The following is an 18,457-nucleotide window of genomic DNA, read 5'->3' as shown; positions in this document are numbered from 1 at the left end:
TGGACTTAGTTGGGAGAAACTTTTATTCAAAAATATTTTGCCAGGCGGGAAAGGGACTATTGTGATAGGGAAGGACTTGGTCTTGTTTTAATAGAGGGGCATGAACAGGGCTAGAGAGAAGCAAATGTGGGAAACTGAAGTGGAAGGGTGGCATGATCAGACATTAGATCAGAGAAAATTTTATGCTGAAGCCAGTCTGTTCTCTGTGTGCTGCCTCAGACTGAGGGTGGGCCAAAGTTCAGGGGCTTGGAGGAAGGAAAGAAGCTGAACTGAAGTTTGGTTAACAAGCATCTTGATCCAATTGATCAGTGGGGGTGAGCAGTTCAACTCATCATTTATGAGACAATGGGAATTTGGAGGGTCTGTGTATAGCTTTGTCATAGGTTAAACAGGGGGCATCTAAGCCTTATCTAAGTCATATGGGAAAGAGTGGTTCTTTGCAGCAAGCTGTTTTCCATATCATAAAAACTAGGGAATTCCTGTAATTGGCACTGTTTTCCAGGAGCAAAGGGCTCAGGCAAAATTCAGCATCGTCACTAAGCACTGGGATGTGAGTTCCACGTGCCCAGTCTGGGTGACACCTGGGGCTTCTCAGTTGGTATATATGTTTCTGTGCAGGGATGTGTAGATCACCCCTTGGTGTGACTAGGCTGTGAGCCTCCTTCCCAAAGTGTTCCAAAGGCTTTTGATTCCTTTCTTGAAGGAGTGTCCATGCATGACTTACCAAGAGCCTGTTTTATTACCAAGAGATTCATCCAAGACAGACTCAGAACCTCTGCTTCCAAACTACCACCTCCAAAATGCAGTCCTCAGGTGTATGGATTAGTCCTTGGAAATCTACATCCCATGGGCTACATTCAGCTCACAGAAGTGCTTTGGTCCAAAGTGTGTTTGCTTTGATTTTTAAACATGAATTAGATGCCAGTGTTAAAACTCAGAATACTGAATCTGAAAATTCAGCTTGTTAACTTTTCTAGAAAAATGGATTGCCCTAGCAATTCTGGCCTACATTTCTATTTTATGCTTCCTATACTATTGAAAAAATTTCTGACAATAAAGTGTGCCATTGAGAAAGTTCTATTTATGGATCCCAGTATTACTTGAGTGCTCTTACTTTTTATGTGGCCCAAGTAAGGAGAGGCATGAGCCCCCCCATCTGCTGTTTACCGCTGTGTCTCAGAACCTAGTCATTTAGGTTATCTGTCTATAAGTATTTCATTTCCTACAACCAATTATCACCTTCAGTATCAGGAGAGCTAAAAGTAAAAGGGGTTTTACTTTCAGAAAATACGTTAATTAAGACATTATTTAGGAAAATTGCTTACTATTTACATCCAGTTGCCTGACAACATAATGATGATAGGGTGTATCCTTAAATACACAACAGACGTACTTTCCTGGATGTTTCGCTTGACTATACAACATGCCCTGTACACATTTAACTTGTATTCATGAATTGTGAAATCATGTGATATGTATTCTTATGAAACCCCGTACATATGTACTTAAATATAACTTTCTCCTGGTAATCTATCTCATCAATTTAATGTTTAGGCCAGCCAGAAGAATTTACAAGGGTAGAGGTTTTCTTTCCCTCTCTATAGCCTCAGTGAGTTGGGGGGATTATGTTTCCCATGACTGTAGGCCCAGTCAGCCCTTGAAGAAGGATCCAGAGTTACAGCAGCCATCAACTTTCATTATTATAATGAGTCTCCCCACTTTGCAATTTCCTGAATGAGACCTGAAATCTGGATACCAACAGATATTATATGACAAAACATAAATCCATCAGTTTTCCAGTGACATTAATATCCCTGGTCTCTGCTTCTCATCTCATTGACTTGGTAAGTGTCTCCCTATCTCTTAATCAGAAGGCTCTTTATCCACCACTACCTCAGAGAGGGGTTTTATAGACATCCTGTCTCTGTTCTTGCCTCCTGGGAGCAGGCCTAAAAATGACAATCAATTCATTTGGCTAAGCGGTATGTTGCTGTCTTTCCACTCTGCTTCCCATTGTCCATCCAGCCACAGTATTCGTGCTCCGGTTGCCTCTTCCAGGCACTTTCACAAGTGAGTGGCTGACCTTTGACTGTATTGCAAAGAGAAGTATTAGATTGGGTCTCAGTTCATGGGCTGAGTTGTACGTCGGAGGTTGCAGAGTTGCCTTCTGCCAGATCCTGGCTTATAAATGTACAGGAAGTACAGCTGACTGTGCCAAGAGTTCAAGGCCCGGGCACTCTCAGTCCTTTGGGTGCTGACTAGAGTCTTTCTCAGCACTTACAGAGCTCCCTGTCTGTCTCCATCTCTATGCCTACAGGAAATTCATCTCTGACTACACAAGCATTTATGTGGTGTGAATTCTGAGACCCCAGGAAATCCCATCTATCTACTCCCCAGCCTGTTCTGCCATGCCTGAAATCACTTTAATTGCCAAAATTTCCATTGATCAATTAAAGTTTTACAAACCTCTGAGAACAGTTAAATTTTGTAAATATAAACTCTTTATTGAAGCATAACTTGCAAACATAAAAGTACACAAGTCATAGGTAGAAATGAACCACTCGTGCAGTGAATGCCAGGGGCAGGAAACAGAATATTAATATTGCCATTTCCCCAAAAGTCCCCTCCCACTATGCCTTGTGGCTGCTTCCAGTCACCTCCTGTATGCCCAACCAGGGGAATCATTATTCTAACTTGGAACAGACAGATTACTTTTGACCTTATTTTTTGTATGAATAGGATTGTGCGATAGGTATTCTTTTGCATACACAAAGCTTCTTTTGTTCAGCATCACATGGATGAGATTCATCTATGCTGCTGCAGATAGCTGTCTTTACTTGTTTTTGTTGCTGTATAGTATTCCAAGGTGTGAATATGTTGCAATTTATTTAATTATTCTAATCCTGCTGACTGTTTGGGTTGCTTACAGTTTTTTACTTATAAGTAGTGCTGGTGCTTTCTAAGCCAGGTGCTTTGATGAATATATGTACATTTTTCTTTTGAAAGTACACTGAGGAGTGGAACATATGAGACATAGGACATATACATTTGGCATTAGTACATACTATCAAACATATTTTCCAAGGTGATTGTACCAATTTACATTCCCACAACAGCATAAAATTATTGTAGTCATACCATATCTCCATCAGTACTAGATCTGTCTTCTCCAGTTAGTTACTCTCTTCAGTGTGTAATGGTGTGCATTGTTTTCTTAATTTTCATTTCTCTGATAACTAGTGAGAACAAGCACTTCATTGTATGTGCACTGGCAATTCAGACGTCTTGAACTGTCTGTTCAAGCCTTTAGCTAGCTTTTCTATTGTTTTTTTTTCCCCTTATTTTTCAAGTTCTTCATATAATCTGACAGTGTGTCTACTGCATTATATTCTCCCATTCTGTGACTTAACTTTTCACTTTTTAATAAAGTGTTTTAAATGAACAGAAGCCTGTTCTTTATGTTTGTACTTTGTGGTTAGCCCTTTGTATATCTTATGTAAGAAAATCTCTCCTGCCCTAAGGAAGAGATCCTGGAATATCATGAAGAGGTTTTCCTATGTTATTTTTGAAGGTGACTAATATGTGTGGTGTGAATCAAGTTAGGAATGAGGGTGGTTTTTTTTTTTTTACCATAGTATTAAATTTGCTCAGAACTATTTACTAAAAAGTTCATACTTAAACCTATGCCATTAATCATGATATTATATAAATGTGGATCTGTTTCTAGGCCATACTCCAGAAGCAGTTGATTGTTAAATCACAAGAATTTCCTCAGGAACTTCCCTGGTGGTCCAGTGGTTAAGACTACATGCTTCCAAAGCATGGGGTGTGGATTTGATCCCTGGCTTTCCTGATAGCTCAGCTGGTATAGAATACAACTGCAATGTGGGAGACCTGGGTTTGATCCCTGGCTTGAGAAGATCCCCTGAAGAAGGGAACAGCTACCCCTTCCAGTATCCTGGCCTGGAGAATTCCATGGACTGTATAGTCCATGGGGTTGCAAAGAGTTGGACACGACTGAGCGACTTTCACTTCACTTTAGGGAGCTAAGATCCCACATGCAGCCAATAAGTTAAAAAAAATAATAATTTCCTCAATAAATGCTACTTTCCTCAAGTAAAACATTTATTATATTCTTAATATGAAGTATGCATCATTCTGGGCATTTTAGCTGCCTTGTTTTGTTTCAAACCTCATAACCCACTATGAGATAGGTAGTACTATTATTTACATTTTATAGGTGAGGAAATTAAGACTTAATTAAAAACTTGCCCAAGATCTCCTGGGCCTTCCTGGTGGACCAGTGGTAAAAGAATCCACCTGCCAATGCCGGAGATGCATATTTGATCCTTGAGTTGGGAAGATCCCCTGGAGAAGGAAATGGCAACCCACTCCAGTATTCTTGCCTGGGAAATCCCATGAACACAGAAGCCTGGAGGGCTACAGTCCGTGTGGTCACAAAAGAGTCGGACACGACTGAGCAACTAAACAACAGCAACAACCAAGATTTCCTAGCTAGAAAGTGACAGAAACCTGACTTGATTGTGGGTCTGGCTGACTTTGAAGTGGAGCTCTTTACTATACTGTTTCTCAAAGCAGCATTCCCACCACCCCACCCCACCGTCAGGCATTGGGAGTGGCAGGGAATAAGGGTGTGTGTGTAGGGGAGAAGGGTGATGGAGTGGAGTGGGGACCAACTTCCCTCACCCCCACCGCATACCTATTGTAGTATTTTTTGCTTTGAGTTATACAACATTGGTGTCCATATAAATTTTCATATTCATTAAAACAGTATATTTTATAGATTGGAAACCATAGGTTCATGCCATTTACCAGGCACTTCATATTGATAGACTATTTTGTTGTTATTTTTCTATATACTCTTTCTTTGTTACTATTCATCCTTGGAGAGTAAGGAGTGACTTTTACATATTTGTAACCCTGATGACTAGGACAGTGCTCTGTCCAAAGCAGACACATGATAAATATTTGTTGTTTTTTCAGTTGTTGAGTTGTAATTGCTAACTTGAGATTTCCTGATCAGGTAGGTTGTCTCTCCTCTATTAGTTGGTTTTGGTTCATATTATGTGATCTATCCCTAACATACATTTTTCTATTTTCTCTCTTTCAATAACTGCTGCCTCAAACAGAGAAATGCAAATCTTTGGCCGAATGATCTGGTAACAACAGATCTGAAATTCTTCAAATGTTAGAACCAGAAGCTATTTCTCATGCAATTAGTGAGTTAAAAAAGAGAGAGAGAAAGACAGATTTTGATAGAGAGAGACAGAGAAAACCGGGTCTTGTAGAGAAATAAGTATTCCCAGTTGTAGCCTCTCACCAGGCCTGTGGCTCTGAGTTTTGTGCTTTTATTTTTTAGGTGCAAAATGGGGCTAATAATACTGCATGCAGCACAGGTTGTTGTAAGAGTAAAATGAAGCAACAGACAAAAAAAACACTAAGAATGGTAGAAAATGCTATTAAAGATCAAATATTGGTAGAAAGTAAATTGAATACCAGGTAGTGCTAAGGGTAAAAAACCTACCTGCCAATGCAGGAGACATAAGAAATGTGGGTTCCATCCCTGGGTCTGGAAGATCTCCTGGAGGAGGGCATGCAACCCACTCCAGTATTCTTGCCTGTAGAAGCCCATAGACAGAGGAGCCTGGGGCGCTTCAGTCCATAGGATTGCACAGAGACCAACTCACTGAAGCAACTTAGCAAGCACACACAGATGTGTTTGGTTTTATCAATAATAAATAAAAGAACTGAGTAGATACTTCAGATATTTACTAAAAAAGGAACTTATTGACAAAATAATTCAATATAGTTTAATGTTAAATCATGAAGCTTCCTCTTGTTTTAAATATTTTAAACTTTATTTTTAATTGGAGGATAATTGCTTTACAACGTTTACTGGTTTCTGCCGTACCGCTTTAAATATTTTAATAAACGTTTTATTGAAGTTTAATCCGATTGAATTTTGAAATTGAATTTACAATAATTTAACTTACAGATTTTTAAGATCATATTCATCGCATGTGTAAAGCAGGATGAATCTGTAATTTACTGTCAGGGATAGACGTGGCTTGAACGGATAGATATTGTTATCTACCATTTAGTTCAAAAGATGTAAAGTGGTGAGTGTTATGTGCTAAGGTTTTTGCTATAATGAGCCCCTCGTGAAAGTCAGTGGCATGCCAGTTCAGTTTTCAATAAATACCTAATTAACGCGCGTAATTTCCAAGGAACCGTGTTGGGTACCAAGGAGGAAGCACAGATGAATAGCATGAGCCGGAGCGGGGATAAGACACGAACCCAGCAACTAAGCTGCAAAAACAGAATGGGGCATCATAATTTAGAAAAGGTAAAACACAGGGAAAACACGGCAGAGCTTAAAATGTTTCCCGTCTGCATTTTTTCTTTTCTTTCTTTTTAAAGTAACTATTTAGATCCCCTTTCACCTGTGCCAAGTCACTTGTCTGCAGAGAATTTGCGAGCCTGTGAAATCGGCCCTACCCACTCTTTCTTCTTTCTCTCCTGGCATATTCGATGAGCTCCTCTGCCATCAGGACTACATTTGGAATAGCATCTACTGTGTGGGTGGTGAAGCGATGAAAAGCTATTTTTGTTCTAATTATGAGAACCGTTTTGGGGCGGGGGGGGGGGGTGTGGCGGAGAAGGCAGATCGGAGACTGAGACGCTCAGCGAGGGTGCTGAGAGGAGGCGTTACTAAGGTTACTAGAAAGAGGACGGCAAGTGATATTCAGGAAGTTTTTTTTCCTACAAGGAAACAAATTTTCAAACGAGGGGCGTGGGCTTAGTGTGAGCAGTGCCACGCGATATTAGATGCTGGGCTCCCGAGAGGAAAATGAAAGGAAGCCCAGGAGGAAAAAAAAAAAAACAAAACGATTTCTGCCACTTCGGGGAAGCCGGAAGCCTCTGCCTTCCCTCCCGGCCCTGTTCTTCCAGTCCCTTTGTTTCCCGGGGCTGTTCTAGCTGTAGCACAAGGTCTGCGCGCCGGGTACGGTGTCATTTAAGTGAAACACGCAGCCTAGCCGAGCCGGAAGCAGTGACCAGTCGGGACCCGTAGGGAGAGGCGGGGAGCGGTGGTGGTGGTGGCGCTAACTGTGGTGGCTATTGTGGAGAGGCTTCAAGCAGGGGCGACGCGGCTGGTGCTGCAGCGGCTCGCTCAGGCCGTCGGTTGTCGCTGCAGACGTGGGCAAAAGAGGGAACGACGACTCAGCGAGCGCACTTGGCAGAGCAGGGAGGAGGGGAAGGGGTGTGTGAGGCGGGCCTTGAGTGTATTTGGGGTCGGGGAGAAGGACCTCGAAACTTGTTCCTCCTATGCTACTAGTTGATTGTTGTTTTCTTTTCTTTAATGGCAGATTTCGGAAACACCCCGCGTCTCCCGTCTCGAATTTCTCTCGGTTCTTGTCAGTTGATTCGTAGCCTAAAGTGAGTGAGCTTTTTAATGCAGTCAATGAATTCAGATGAGTGTGCGATGGATGAAAATAAAAGACGAGACGGGGTGCAAGGGTAGGAGGGTGTGGGAACAAGGTGATGACGGCAAGAGTAATTAACATTAATAGGGTTTTACTGTACCTGACACTGTTCTAAAACTCGTTATATATGGTAGCTCATTTATTGACTACCCCTGTGAGACTGGTACTTTTACTAGCCTCACTTTATATAGGAGGAAACAGGCTCCCAGAGGTTAAGGAGCATGCTCAAAGAAAGCTATGAAAAGTGCAGAGACAGGATTTGCGTTCTGGCAGGCTGACCCTAGAACTTACCTCTAAGCTCCGGACAATATTTCTCCCCCATCAGGGTGTGAAGAAAGTGAGGCCGTAAGGAGTGAGAGGCTGGTAAGGTTTGAATCTTTGTGATAGAACAGCTGAAGCAAGTAGTTTACATGATAAAAGGTGTGTGAGATCCAGATGTGTCTTATATGTAAGCAAGAGTAAAGTGGAAGCTGTCCTAAACCATCTCAACCTTGGCTAGGGCCTTCCTCTAGAGTTCTGTGGGACAGGGAAGAGAAATATACACCCATACACTTAAGTTTGGAAATGGAATAATAAAGATCACACTCAAAGGATTTAAAGATTGTTTGATGCAGCCACCTTATTTAGCAGATGAAGCCCAAAGAGACGAAGTAATTTATACAAGGAAGCCATGACTAGAAACATATTTTTTGTCTTGGATCTAGTGCAATGAAGATTAGGAAGTTCTTTCCTTTTTCTACTGTACTTGCTGTAGTGAATACTAGAATTTTTAAAATTTGACATATCATTTGATCTGGACTGGTTCCTCATATTTGTATGAATTGGTATTTATGACAAATAGTCAAATAATCCTTTCCTCCTCTGTTAATTTACATTCCAAATTCAATGTAATGCTGAAACCAGGAGCTGCTTCTAACATATCTGAGTGACAATTGAGATCTTTTAGTATTCCTAAGAATTTTTATTTAAAAATGAATAGAAACAAAAGAAAATTGTCTAGAGCAAAGGACAAGGTGGTTTACCTTGAAGAAACTAGGTTTAAAAGAAAAAGGAACTCATGAAAGTAGTTGGGGAATTTTTTTATCAATTGTTTATGTGCTATTCACAAATCCAGTAAGTCTAATATGGCATCCCACTCCAGTACTTTTGCCTAGGAAATCCCATGGACGGAGGAGCCTGGTAGGCTGCAGTCCATGGGGTCGCTAGAGTCGGACACGACTGATCGACTTCACTTTCACTTTTCACTTTCATGCATTGGAGAAGGAAATGGCAACCCACTCCAGTGTTCTTGCCTGGAGAATCCCGGGGACGGGAAGCCTGGTGGGCTGCCGTCTATGGGGTCGTACAGAGTCAGACACGACTGAAGCTACTTAGCAGCAGCAGCAGTAATCAAAATGTTAGCATATTCCAGACAGGCAGTTTGTAATAGTTGAGATCATAGGCTTAAGAATCGAGTAGATCACCTTAGCCATGCCATATATTTCCTCCGTATAATTGATTTGCTTAACTTTGTCCTTGATTTCCTCATCTATAAAATGGAGGTTATAGTTCCTAACTTGCAGAATTAGAAGCGGTGTTTGTAAAGAAACTAATATAATGTCTGGAACAAAGTTGACGATAAATACACAGCAACTGTTACTCTGAATCAAATAGAAGTAACACATTGCTGAACCTTGTATGTCCTGACTTGGCAGCTTCTAGACCTGGTTTTAAAGGGCAAGGTAAAAGAGTAGTTTCCCTTGTTGGTATTAAGGTGGAAAATATTGATTCATTTTCTAAAGGGTAAGTCTGTTATTTCAAAGTGAATGAGAGTTTTAGATGGCTAGATAGCCTCTGGTATACCTACCACAGTCCTTTATAACTATTGTGGCTTTTAAGGATAACTTGTATTTGAACTTTTCTGTTTCCAAAACTATGTATAACTTAGGTTCTAAGTAACTGACTGTACTTCTTTATAGATGCATGGTCACGGAGGCTATGACTCTGATTTTAGTGATGATGAACACTGTGGAGAATCTAGCAAAAGGAAGAAAAGGTAAGTAATTTTTTATTGATCTCTATTGCCAGTCCTTTCTAGATTGAGATGAGATTATAAATAAATACTATTCAAAGTTTTTGGATTGTGTTTACATGTGAAGCCAACAATGCTCTCTACTGAGTGAATTTTTATTCATTAAACTATAATGAATTGACTCTAAAATTTGAGAACAGTTGTGTGAAAGATAAAGTAATATTTATGTTGTGAAGGGATTTGTGGAAAGGGAAACAAAGGAAATCATTTGAAGCTTTTAAATTTCTCTATTGCGTGTACTTTTCATTCGACTGTCAAGGACTCTACTTGTGACTGTCAGAGCTAAGAAGGCACTGGGTTGGTTGGTGGTCCCTTTTTCAGTACTTGACTTCAAAATGAGGTTAGTGTGGAGGATGAGATTGTGATGCAGTGCGATTCTTAAGATTCGGTGAATGAGCGGACTAAGTGGCCAGAAGCAGAACTACATGGAAGTTTTTATTGAATGAAAGGGATAAAAACTGGTAGCAGATAAAGCCTGAGCCTTAAAAGGAGGCTATGTCTTGGTGGAGTAGCTGTGTTTAGGGGTATTGTGTTCAGCTTTCAGTGCTTAATGGATAATAATTTTATCTGTTAACTTAGGAGTGGTTGACTGATTCGTGTTAACGAAACTTAACAAAATTGGTTTATTATTTCACGCTCAAGCAATATATTAAGCAACTGATTGGGACTGGACACTCTTGTTGGGTACTCAGTCTTCATGGATAACCAAAAGAATAGAAATAATTATGTAATAAATTATATTTTTATGTAATGAAAATGCTTTGCATTTTCAAAATTTTTCATTGAGAAATATTGTTTTGTTAGAATAGAATTTGAGCAAATTAATTGGATAGTCTTGTGTACTCTAGGAGTATACCTGTTTATCTAATTAGAGCTGAACACCTATAATGTATATCATCTGTAATCAGCCCTTCTTTTTTCATGTTATCAATTATTGAAAGCTTTATTATCTCTACTTTGCAAACAAGGAAATTGTGGCACACAAAGATTTAAGTAATTTAAGATAGTAAATGACAGAGCCAAAATTTGAACCAAGGACCCTAGATGGTATGGCAGCAGAGCACATGCATTTGTTAGTCTGGTCTTCTCCATTTTAGAGGTATTAAATATTTAAGTTAAGATATTAATTAAAGTGTTGAAGACATAAAATGTCTCATTAAAGATCAATGAATCTTTAATAAGAGTTGAATTCTTTAAAACATGTTCCAATTAAGAAAATAATAAAAAAGAAAATAATAAACAGGAAACACCCTTTGCAAAGAATGAACTCTTCTAATAATTTTTCTTAACAAACCAGGACAGTTGAAGATGATTTACTACTCAAAAAGCCATTTCAGAAAGAAAAACATGGAAAGGTGGTTCATAAACAAGTTGCAGCAGAATTGCTGGATAGGTACGATACTTCAAATTAAATTACTTTTTTTTTCTTTGTTTAAGATGTTGGTTGTTTGATTATATTGATTAAATACAGACATTTGAATTTGCTTAAAATTTTTCTTAACAGGGAAGAAGCAAAAAATAGAAGGTTTCATCTCATAGCTATGGATGCTGTATCCTTTTTATATTCCTGGGTTTTATGACGAATACAGTTTTTAAAGTCTGCTGCTTTCCAGGTGGCTCAGATGGTAAAGAATCTGCCTGCAATGTAGGAGAGACCTGGGTTCGATCTCTGGGTCAGGAAGATCCTCTGGACAAGGAAATGGCTACACACTCCAATATTCTTGCCTGGAGAATCTCTTGGATAGAGAAGCCTCGTGGGCTACAGCCCACAGGGTTGCAAAGAGTTAGACACAACTAAGCAACTAATACTTTCAGTTCAGTTCAGTTCAGTTCAGTCGCTCAGTCGGGTCCGACTCTTTGTGACCCCATGAATCGCAGCACACCAGGCCTCCCTGTCCATCACCATCTCCCAGAGTCCACTCAAACTCATGTCCATCAAGTTGGTGATGCCATCCAGCCATCTCATCCTCCGTTGTCCCCCTTCTCCTCCTGCCCCCAATCCCTGCCAGCATCAGAGTCTTTTCCAGTCAGTCAACTCTTCACGTGAGGTGGCCAAAGTACTGGAGTTTCAGCTTTAGCATCATTCCTTCCAAAGAACACCCAGAGCTGATCTCCTTTAGAATGGACTGGTTGGATCTCCTTGCAGTCCAAGGGACTCTCAAGAGTCTTTTCCAATACCACAGTTCTAAAGCATCAATTCTTTGGTGCTCAGCTTTCTTCACAGTCCAACTCTCGCATCCATACATGACCACAGGAAAAACCATAGCCTTGACTAGACGGACCTTTGTTGCCAAATAATGTCTCTGCTTTTGAATATGCTATCTAGGTTGGTCATAACTTTTCTTCCAAGGAGTAAGCATCTTTTAATTTCATGGCTGCAGTCACCATCTGCAGTGATTTTGGAGCCCAAAAAGATAAAGTCTGACACTGTTTCCACTGTTTCCCCATCTATTTGCCATGAAGTGATGGGACCAGATGCCATGATCTTCGTTTTCTGAATGTTGAGCTTTAAGCCAACTTTTTCACTCTCTTCTTTCACTTTCATCAAGAGGCTCTTTAGTTCTTCACTTTCTGCCATAAGGGTGGTGTGACCTGCATATCTGAGGTTATTGATATTTCTCCCGGCAATCTTGATTCCAGCTTGTGCTTCCTCCAGCCCAGCATTTCTCGTGATGTACTCTGCATAGAAGTTAAATAAGCAGGGTGACAATATACAGCCTTGACATACTCCTTTTCCTATTTGGAACCAGTGTGTTGTTCCATGTCCAGTTCTAACTGTTGCTTCCTGTCCTGCATACAGGTTTCTCAAGAGGCAGGTCAGGTGGTCTGGTCTTCCCATCTCTTTCAGAATTATACTTTACTTACTTCATAAAATCTTGTGAAGTTAGATGTAAATTTTATAAGTGTTTATTGATGTGGAATTTTGCCTTTTATACTTTTGAGTACAGTTCTGTTTTTACTAATATGTAAGAAAGATTTAGAAACAAAAAATAATAAAATATATTACTAATTTCCTATAAATAGGTTTACAAAGTCCTTGAATTTGCATATATTTTTCCAACCTGTTTTTGCCAAGCTATCGACGTTTCTCATTTTTATACTATTGTCTTTAGTCTCATCTTAACTCTTATTCTTTTCTTACCTGGTTCTTAGCTCTTTAAGTTCTTATAAAACTGATATTTAATAATAGATCTGTTTGTGAACTATCTCAGGCCTGTTGTGGCTTCAAGTTTCAGGCATAACTTAGGGCTGTCTTTAAGCTATACCTTGTTTCCCTCTTATAGCTATGTCTTAGCCTAACTTTTTGGTAAGACTGTGGGCTTAATTACACTAGCTGCTACCACTAGACATCCATATTACCTTTGGAAGTATTGGAGAATGAAAATATTTTGGGATATTTATAACTATTGTCAGGACAGAGAGAAGGAGACGGTGGCAATTAGATATACTTGCTATTCTGTAGATACCAGTTTCACTTTGTTTTTCCTGATCATTTATAGAAGTTCTTATCACCAATTTATTTATTCCACTTATCTCCTAACCCAGTAAGTTAGCTTTCCCATGGATGTCATCTGCCCCTTGTTCCTTTACCTTTCAACATCTGTGCCTTCTATTACACACCATTCAGTTGGAGGTGTTGGGGCATCTAGTTACTGTCTGATGGGGTGAAAGTCCAGATACCCTTTTCTGGAGTAGGTGGAGGTTGGGGTCATACATTTTCTGAAATGTTTGGCTAGAGTAGAGTAGTTATTGCTTACAAATTATCTTGTTAGGCTGTCTCTCTCCTGGTTATTTTGTTAGAGGGAGCAGCCTTTTTGTTGGATTTTTTTTTCTTTTTTTTTGGTATCGCCATGTGGCCAGCTTCTTTGCCTCCAAGTCTAGGATTTACTAAGACAAAAGAAAACCTGGGGAACTCACTACCATGTCATACCATGAATCCTGAGGTTCTTAGCTGGTCTGCCTTCTCTTTACTTTTCAGAGTCTTCTTATGTTTGTTTTATATATAATTTCCAAGGTATTTAGTTCTCAGTGAGAGGAACAGGAAGAACTGCAATTGACCCTTGAACAACAGAGGGTTTAAACTGTGTGGGTCCCCTTATATAAGGATTTTTGTTTTACTGTATTACTTGTGTAAGTAAGGGTATTTATTTTACTGTGATACTAACGATCTGCACTTAGTTGAATCTGCAAATGCAGAAGGCTAGCTGTATGTTATATGCAGATTTTGGACCTAGCAGAGGTAGGTACCTCTGTTTAAGGTCCTATTTAAGGGTTAACTGTACATCTTTGCTCCATCTTCCTGGAAGCAAAGTCCCACCTACCACTTGTTCTTGTAAATAAAAGTTTTTTGGAACACAGCTATGTTCATTCATTTAGATGTTATCTGTGCTTACTTTCATGCTAAAATGGCAGAGCTGAGTAGTTTGACAGAGACCATATGGCCTGCATATTTTACTAGTTACAGAAAAAGTTTGCTGACCTGAGTCCTGAATGATTTAGTGACTCGCCAGTGTCACATGACCAGTTAGTGATAAACTGAGAACTAGAACCCAGATCTCTGGGTATCTAGTTTTTCTTTTTTTCTTTTCTGAGGTGTTAATTGCTTTGTTTCCCATTTTGGAATTATGTTTTGATTCGCTACTGTATTAGTACACATTGTGATCAATTAAATCACTGTTTATCTTTAGTATAATAGGGTGTGAAAGTGAAAATGTTAGTCACTCAGTCACTCACTCACCCTATTCTTTTGTGACCCCATGGACTGTAGCCTGCCAGGACCCTCTGTCCGTGGAACTTCCCGGACAAGAATACTGGAATGAGTTGCCATTTCCTCCTCCAGAGGATCTTCCTGATCCAGGGATGGAACCCACGTCTCCTGCAATACAGGCAGATTCTTTACTGCTGAGCTGCTAGGGAAGTAAACATAAGAGGATATGGTCACAGACAGTATAATGTCAGTTCTGTTGTGTGTGTTCAGCTCTAGAGAGAATACCATTGAGCTTTTTAAAACAAGAAGTAAAATGCTCATATATCTTGTTATATTGCCTTGAAAATAAACATGACTGTAGCTTATTGGATATTAAAAGAGAGCAGAAAAAATAACATCTGATTTCTTATATTCTTTTTGAAAGCCTCAGGACTTAATATTATAAAAGTTATATCTTCTATTTTGGAGTCTTTATTGTTACCAAAATAGCTAAATTATATTTTATAATAATGGAAGTTAAATTCTCCTTGCCTTTAACTTTAGAAACTATAATTTATTTTTCATATCATGATGATTAAAGTGAATGGTGGTGTGAGGCTGTATGCAGTTCCCAATAGAATAGGAAACTGTCCTTCTCCGCATAGTTATTGCCTGAAAACATTCAAAGCAATATAAAGAGTATTTGATAGAAAGTGAAAGTCCCTCTACTCTAGTGTTCACTCTTAGCAGTTTAATATTTACCCTTTTAGATTTTTTATTTATAACCATCAATTTTATTTATAACCATCTAGCCTACCAGGCTCCTCCCTCCATGGGATTCTCCAGGCAAGAATACTAGAGTGGGTTGCCACTTCCTTCTCCAGTGGATCTTCCCAACCCAGGGATTGAACCCTGGTCTCCCGCATTGCAGGCAGACGCTTTAACCTCTGAGCCACCAGGGAAGCCCATAACCATGTATAGTATTCGCATATTTTAAAAAAACTAAGCGGACTCATGCTTTTTCCCCCTACTCACTAATATGTCATTGACACAGGACTACTCTTGAGCAAATAAAATCCTTAATTTTTTGCATTTCAGTATCAAAGGCATACAAAGTTTGTAAATGACTATATTTTATATTATGGTGGCAAAAAAGAAGACTTCAGACGATTGGGGTAAGTGTCATGAAGTGTATTTTACAATGGGAAATGGGTATGAAGACTCGCAGCTACTGTGTCTTCTCATTTTCTCCTGCTTTCCATTTTGGTTTTGTTGTTATATCATCAGTGGAGAGGCCATACGTAGCTTCTAGCCAGCCAGCTCATTGAGAACTAATTTCTCTGGCAACAGGCCTTGGGCCAGATCTGGCCTGCTGAGCCAGATCTGATCGGGCAATAACAGCATATGTGAGGGATACTCATGTGCCTGATTTTCAGTGGTTTTTGTTTTCCACAAGAATTTTTGAAATAATGAACTTTTTAAACTTCAGGTTTGGATTGCTTTTTAAAAGGTAAGGCAAACAAGAGACTTCACTCTAATATTTCCTACACATGAAATTTCTTCTTGTATCTGAGGCTCTTCTTTCAGAGCCTCTTAGTTTTGCGTGGATTTTACTCTCTTGGTTTAACGATTTTCTGAATTGGTAAAGCCCTAAAAAACTCCATATCAGCTCATCTATCCCAAACTTTTCTCTCAATTTAGGCTATGTTCTCCAACAATCCCTTTTTCTACCCCTAAACTGCTGTCATCTTAAAAAATCATCTTTAAATCTCTTCCTTCTTTACTCAGTCTTCCTAAGAAGCTGTAGTAAAATGAGGTGTGGAAAAGTTCTTCATATATTTTAAAAATTAGATCTCAATAGGATGGTGTTGCTGACTGATTTCAGATTTTGAAACTTAAATTTTCATTCATTTTCCTTGTCCATTTAGTGTTTATCCAGATTTCTCATTCTAGCTTTGGTAATTTACCACCCTTTGTATAATTGGACCAGCACTTGAAATGGGTGGATCCCTTATGCATTCAAGTTGTTTGTGTAGCAGCACATTTGTTATAACTGCCTTTTGAAAATACTGAAATACTTTTAATAAATGTATACATATATATGCTTCATATAAAACTATCTTTATGTATCTTATTTTTACTCAGGTGCTCACAACCTTACACAACTGTTTAACTTAAATTTGACTAATTTTGTGTTCACATTGAAATTGGTTTTTCAGGGAAAATGATAAGACAGACATGGATGTTATACGAGAAAATCATAGATTCCTATGGAATGAGGAGGATGAAATGGACATGAATTGGTAATTGTAGCCATGTGAGACATAATAGATCAAATGCTGTAGTCCTGTCTCTCCTGCTCCCTGAGTGTTTTCTTACTTTGTCCACCTGCAAAACATTTGGCCCCTGAATGGAACAGTTCTGAATCAAGGACATAAAACCATGCCTCCAATTATTGAATTTGGTTTGATTCTTTGGGTAATTGTTAACAATTTTAACTTCTCATTGCTTGACTTTGTCTTTAAAAAATAATTTATAACACGTTTACAATATTATTTGTTGTAATATGCTTCTTTTAAAATTTTAAAAATATTTTGGGAAACTGTAAAACCTAAAAATTGTTTTAAAAATTCAAACATTACAGAGGATAAAAAGTAAAGATTAAGTCTCCTTCTCATCTTTGACTATCAGCCTTCCAGTTTCCCTCCCTAGTGCCCACTACTAATAGTTAATATTCAGATATTCTATGCACGTGTAAATAATAGACCTATTTTAAGACATTAATATTTATATCATATGCCTTTTTTGACATTGCTTCCAAGTAGTGAACAGGGGTTGAATTTCTAACTATATAAGATTTATATTTAAAAAAAAAAGATTTATAATTTTTTAATGAATCTAGGGAGAAGAGACTTGCAAAGAAATACTATGATAAATTATTCAAGGAATACTGCATAGCAGATCTCAGCAGATACAAAGAAAATAAGGTATGCCTTCCATGTATTTGTAGGTTTTTATTCATATACAGTATTACTTTTTGATATAGTGTATGCCCCATATTATTATTTGAAGATGCTAATTCAAGTCTAGGTGGTTCTGCATCTGTGAAATACCAGTTGGACCATTTAACCTCTATACCTGTGGAATTTACAAAGGGCCTCTAAGTCAAGGGTGCCGCTGCGTGAGCTGGAACATGAAAAGTCTAAAATTAAACACAAGTGGCTACTGGATCTTGTTTTATCCTGACTCTAATCCAGAGCCCTTACTGATTATAAGGAATGATTTGACAGTGCACAGTATTGTCTTATTTCACAAATGATGCTTGAAATTGGTAGGCTTTATTTTTCAAACTGATCACCATTTATAAAGCAGCAGAAGCATATATTCTTTTATATTAATGCCTTTGTCTATTCTAGTAAAACTAGCTTTCATCATTGTCAGTAATGACAAATTGCCCTTCCTGCTTTATATTCTATTATAGTTAATATTAAAGTAAATTTTTTTAAATTGAAGTACAGTTGATCTACAGTATTGTATTTCTGATATATAGCAAATTGACTTGGTTATATGTATATATTTTATCTCAATTCTTTTGTGATAGGTTATTATAATATATTTAATATAGTTCCCTGTGCTGTACAGTAAGTCTTTATTGTTTATCTATTTTACATATGATGGTGTGTATCTATAGTTTTATACTAATCTATTCCTTCCCCACATTCCCCTTTGGTAACCATAAATTTGTTCCTCTGTATGAGTCCATTTCTGTATTGTAAATAAATTCATGTGTACTGTTTTTTAGATTTCACATCTAAATGATACATTTGTCTATTTTATTTAGTATGATAATATCTAGGTTAATAGTTGGATAATATCCATCTCTGTTGCTGCAAATGACATTCCTTCATTCTTTTAATGGCTAACTAGTGTTCCATTCTGTGTGTGTGTGTGTGTATGTGTACAACCACATCTTTTTTATCCATTCAACTGTTGACACTTAGGCTGCTTCTGTGTCTTAGCTGTTGGAAATAGTGCTGCTATGAACACTGGGGTGCATGTATCTTTTTGAATTAGAGTTTTTGTTTTTTCTGGATAATGCCCAAGAGTGAGATTGCTGGATCATACTCAATTTTTAGATTTTTAAGGAACTTCTGTAGTTTTTCCACAGTGACTGCACCAATTGGCATTCCCACC

The 18,457-nt window shown here is 38.4% G+C and overlaps 1 protein-coding gene across 3 annotated transcripts in view; it reads left to right on the top strand.

The window, feature by feature from the left end:
- The first annotated feature begins 7,052 nt into the window (after positions 1-7,052).
- The window catches only part of LOC133239187 (protein FRA10AC1), a 40,380-nt gene continuing 28,975 nt past the window's right edge, over positions 7,053-18,457 (top strand). Inside the window, exons 1-8 of one of the 3 annotated variants that reach the window (XM_061402834.1) lie at positions 7,053-7,282; positions 7,389-7,458; positions 9,464-9,540; positions 10,874-10,969; positions 11,081-11,126; positions 15,362-15,438; positions 16,483-16,566; positions 17,166-17,250. In XM_061402834.1, coding sequence (XP_061258818.1) covers positions 9,464-9,540; positions 10,874-10,969; positions 11,081-11,126; positions 15,362-15,438; positions 16,483-16,566; positions 17,166-17,250 — 465 coding nt within the window. In that variant the 5' untranslated portion in view covers positions 7,053-7,282; positions 7,389-7,458. Of the gene's footprint in view, positions 7,283-7,388; positions 7,561-9,463; positions 9,541-10,873; positions 10,970-11,080; positions 11,127-15,361; positions 15,439-16,482; positions 16,567-17,165; positions 17,251-18,457 lie in introns of all 3 variants that reach the window. The other 2 variants (XM_061402837.1, XM_061402835.1) reach the window with 2 other exon arrangements.

The sequence above is a fragment of the Bos javanicus genome, chromosome 26 (genome assembly GCF_032452875.1).
Source record: "Bos javanicus breed banteng chromosome 26, ARS-OSU_banteng_1.0, whole genome shotgun sequence".
NCBI lineage: Eukaryota > Metazoa > Chordata > Mammalia > Artiodactyla > Bovidae > Bos > Bos javanicus.
This window is presented reverse-complemented; position numbering and strand designations above follow the sequence as displayed.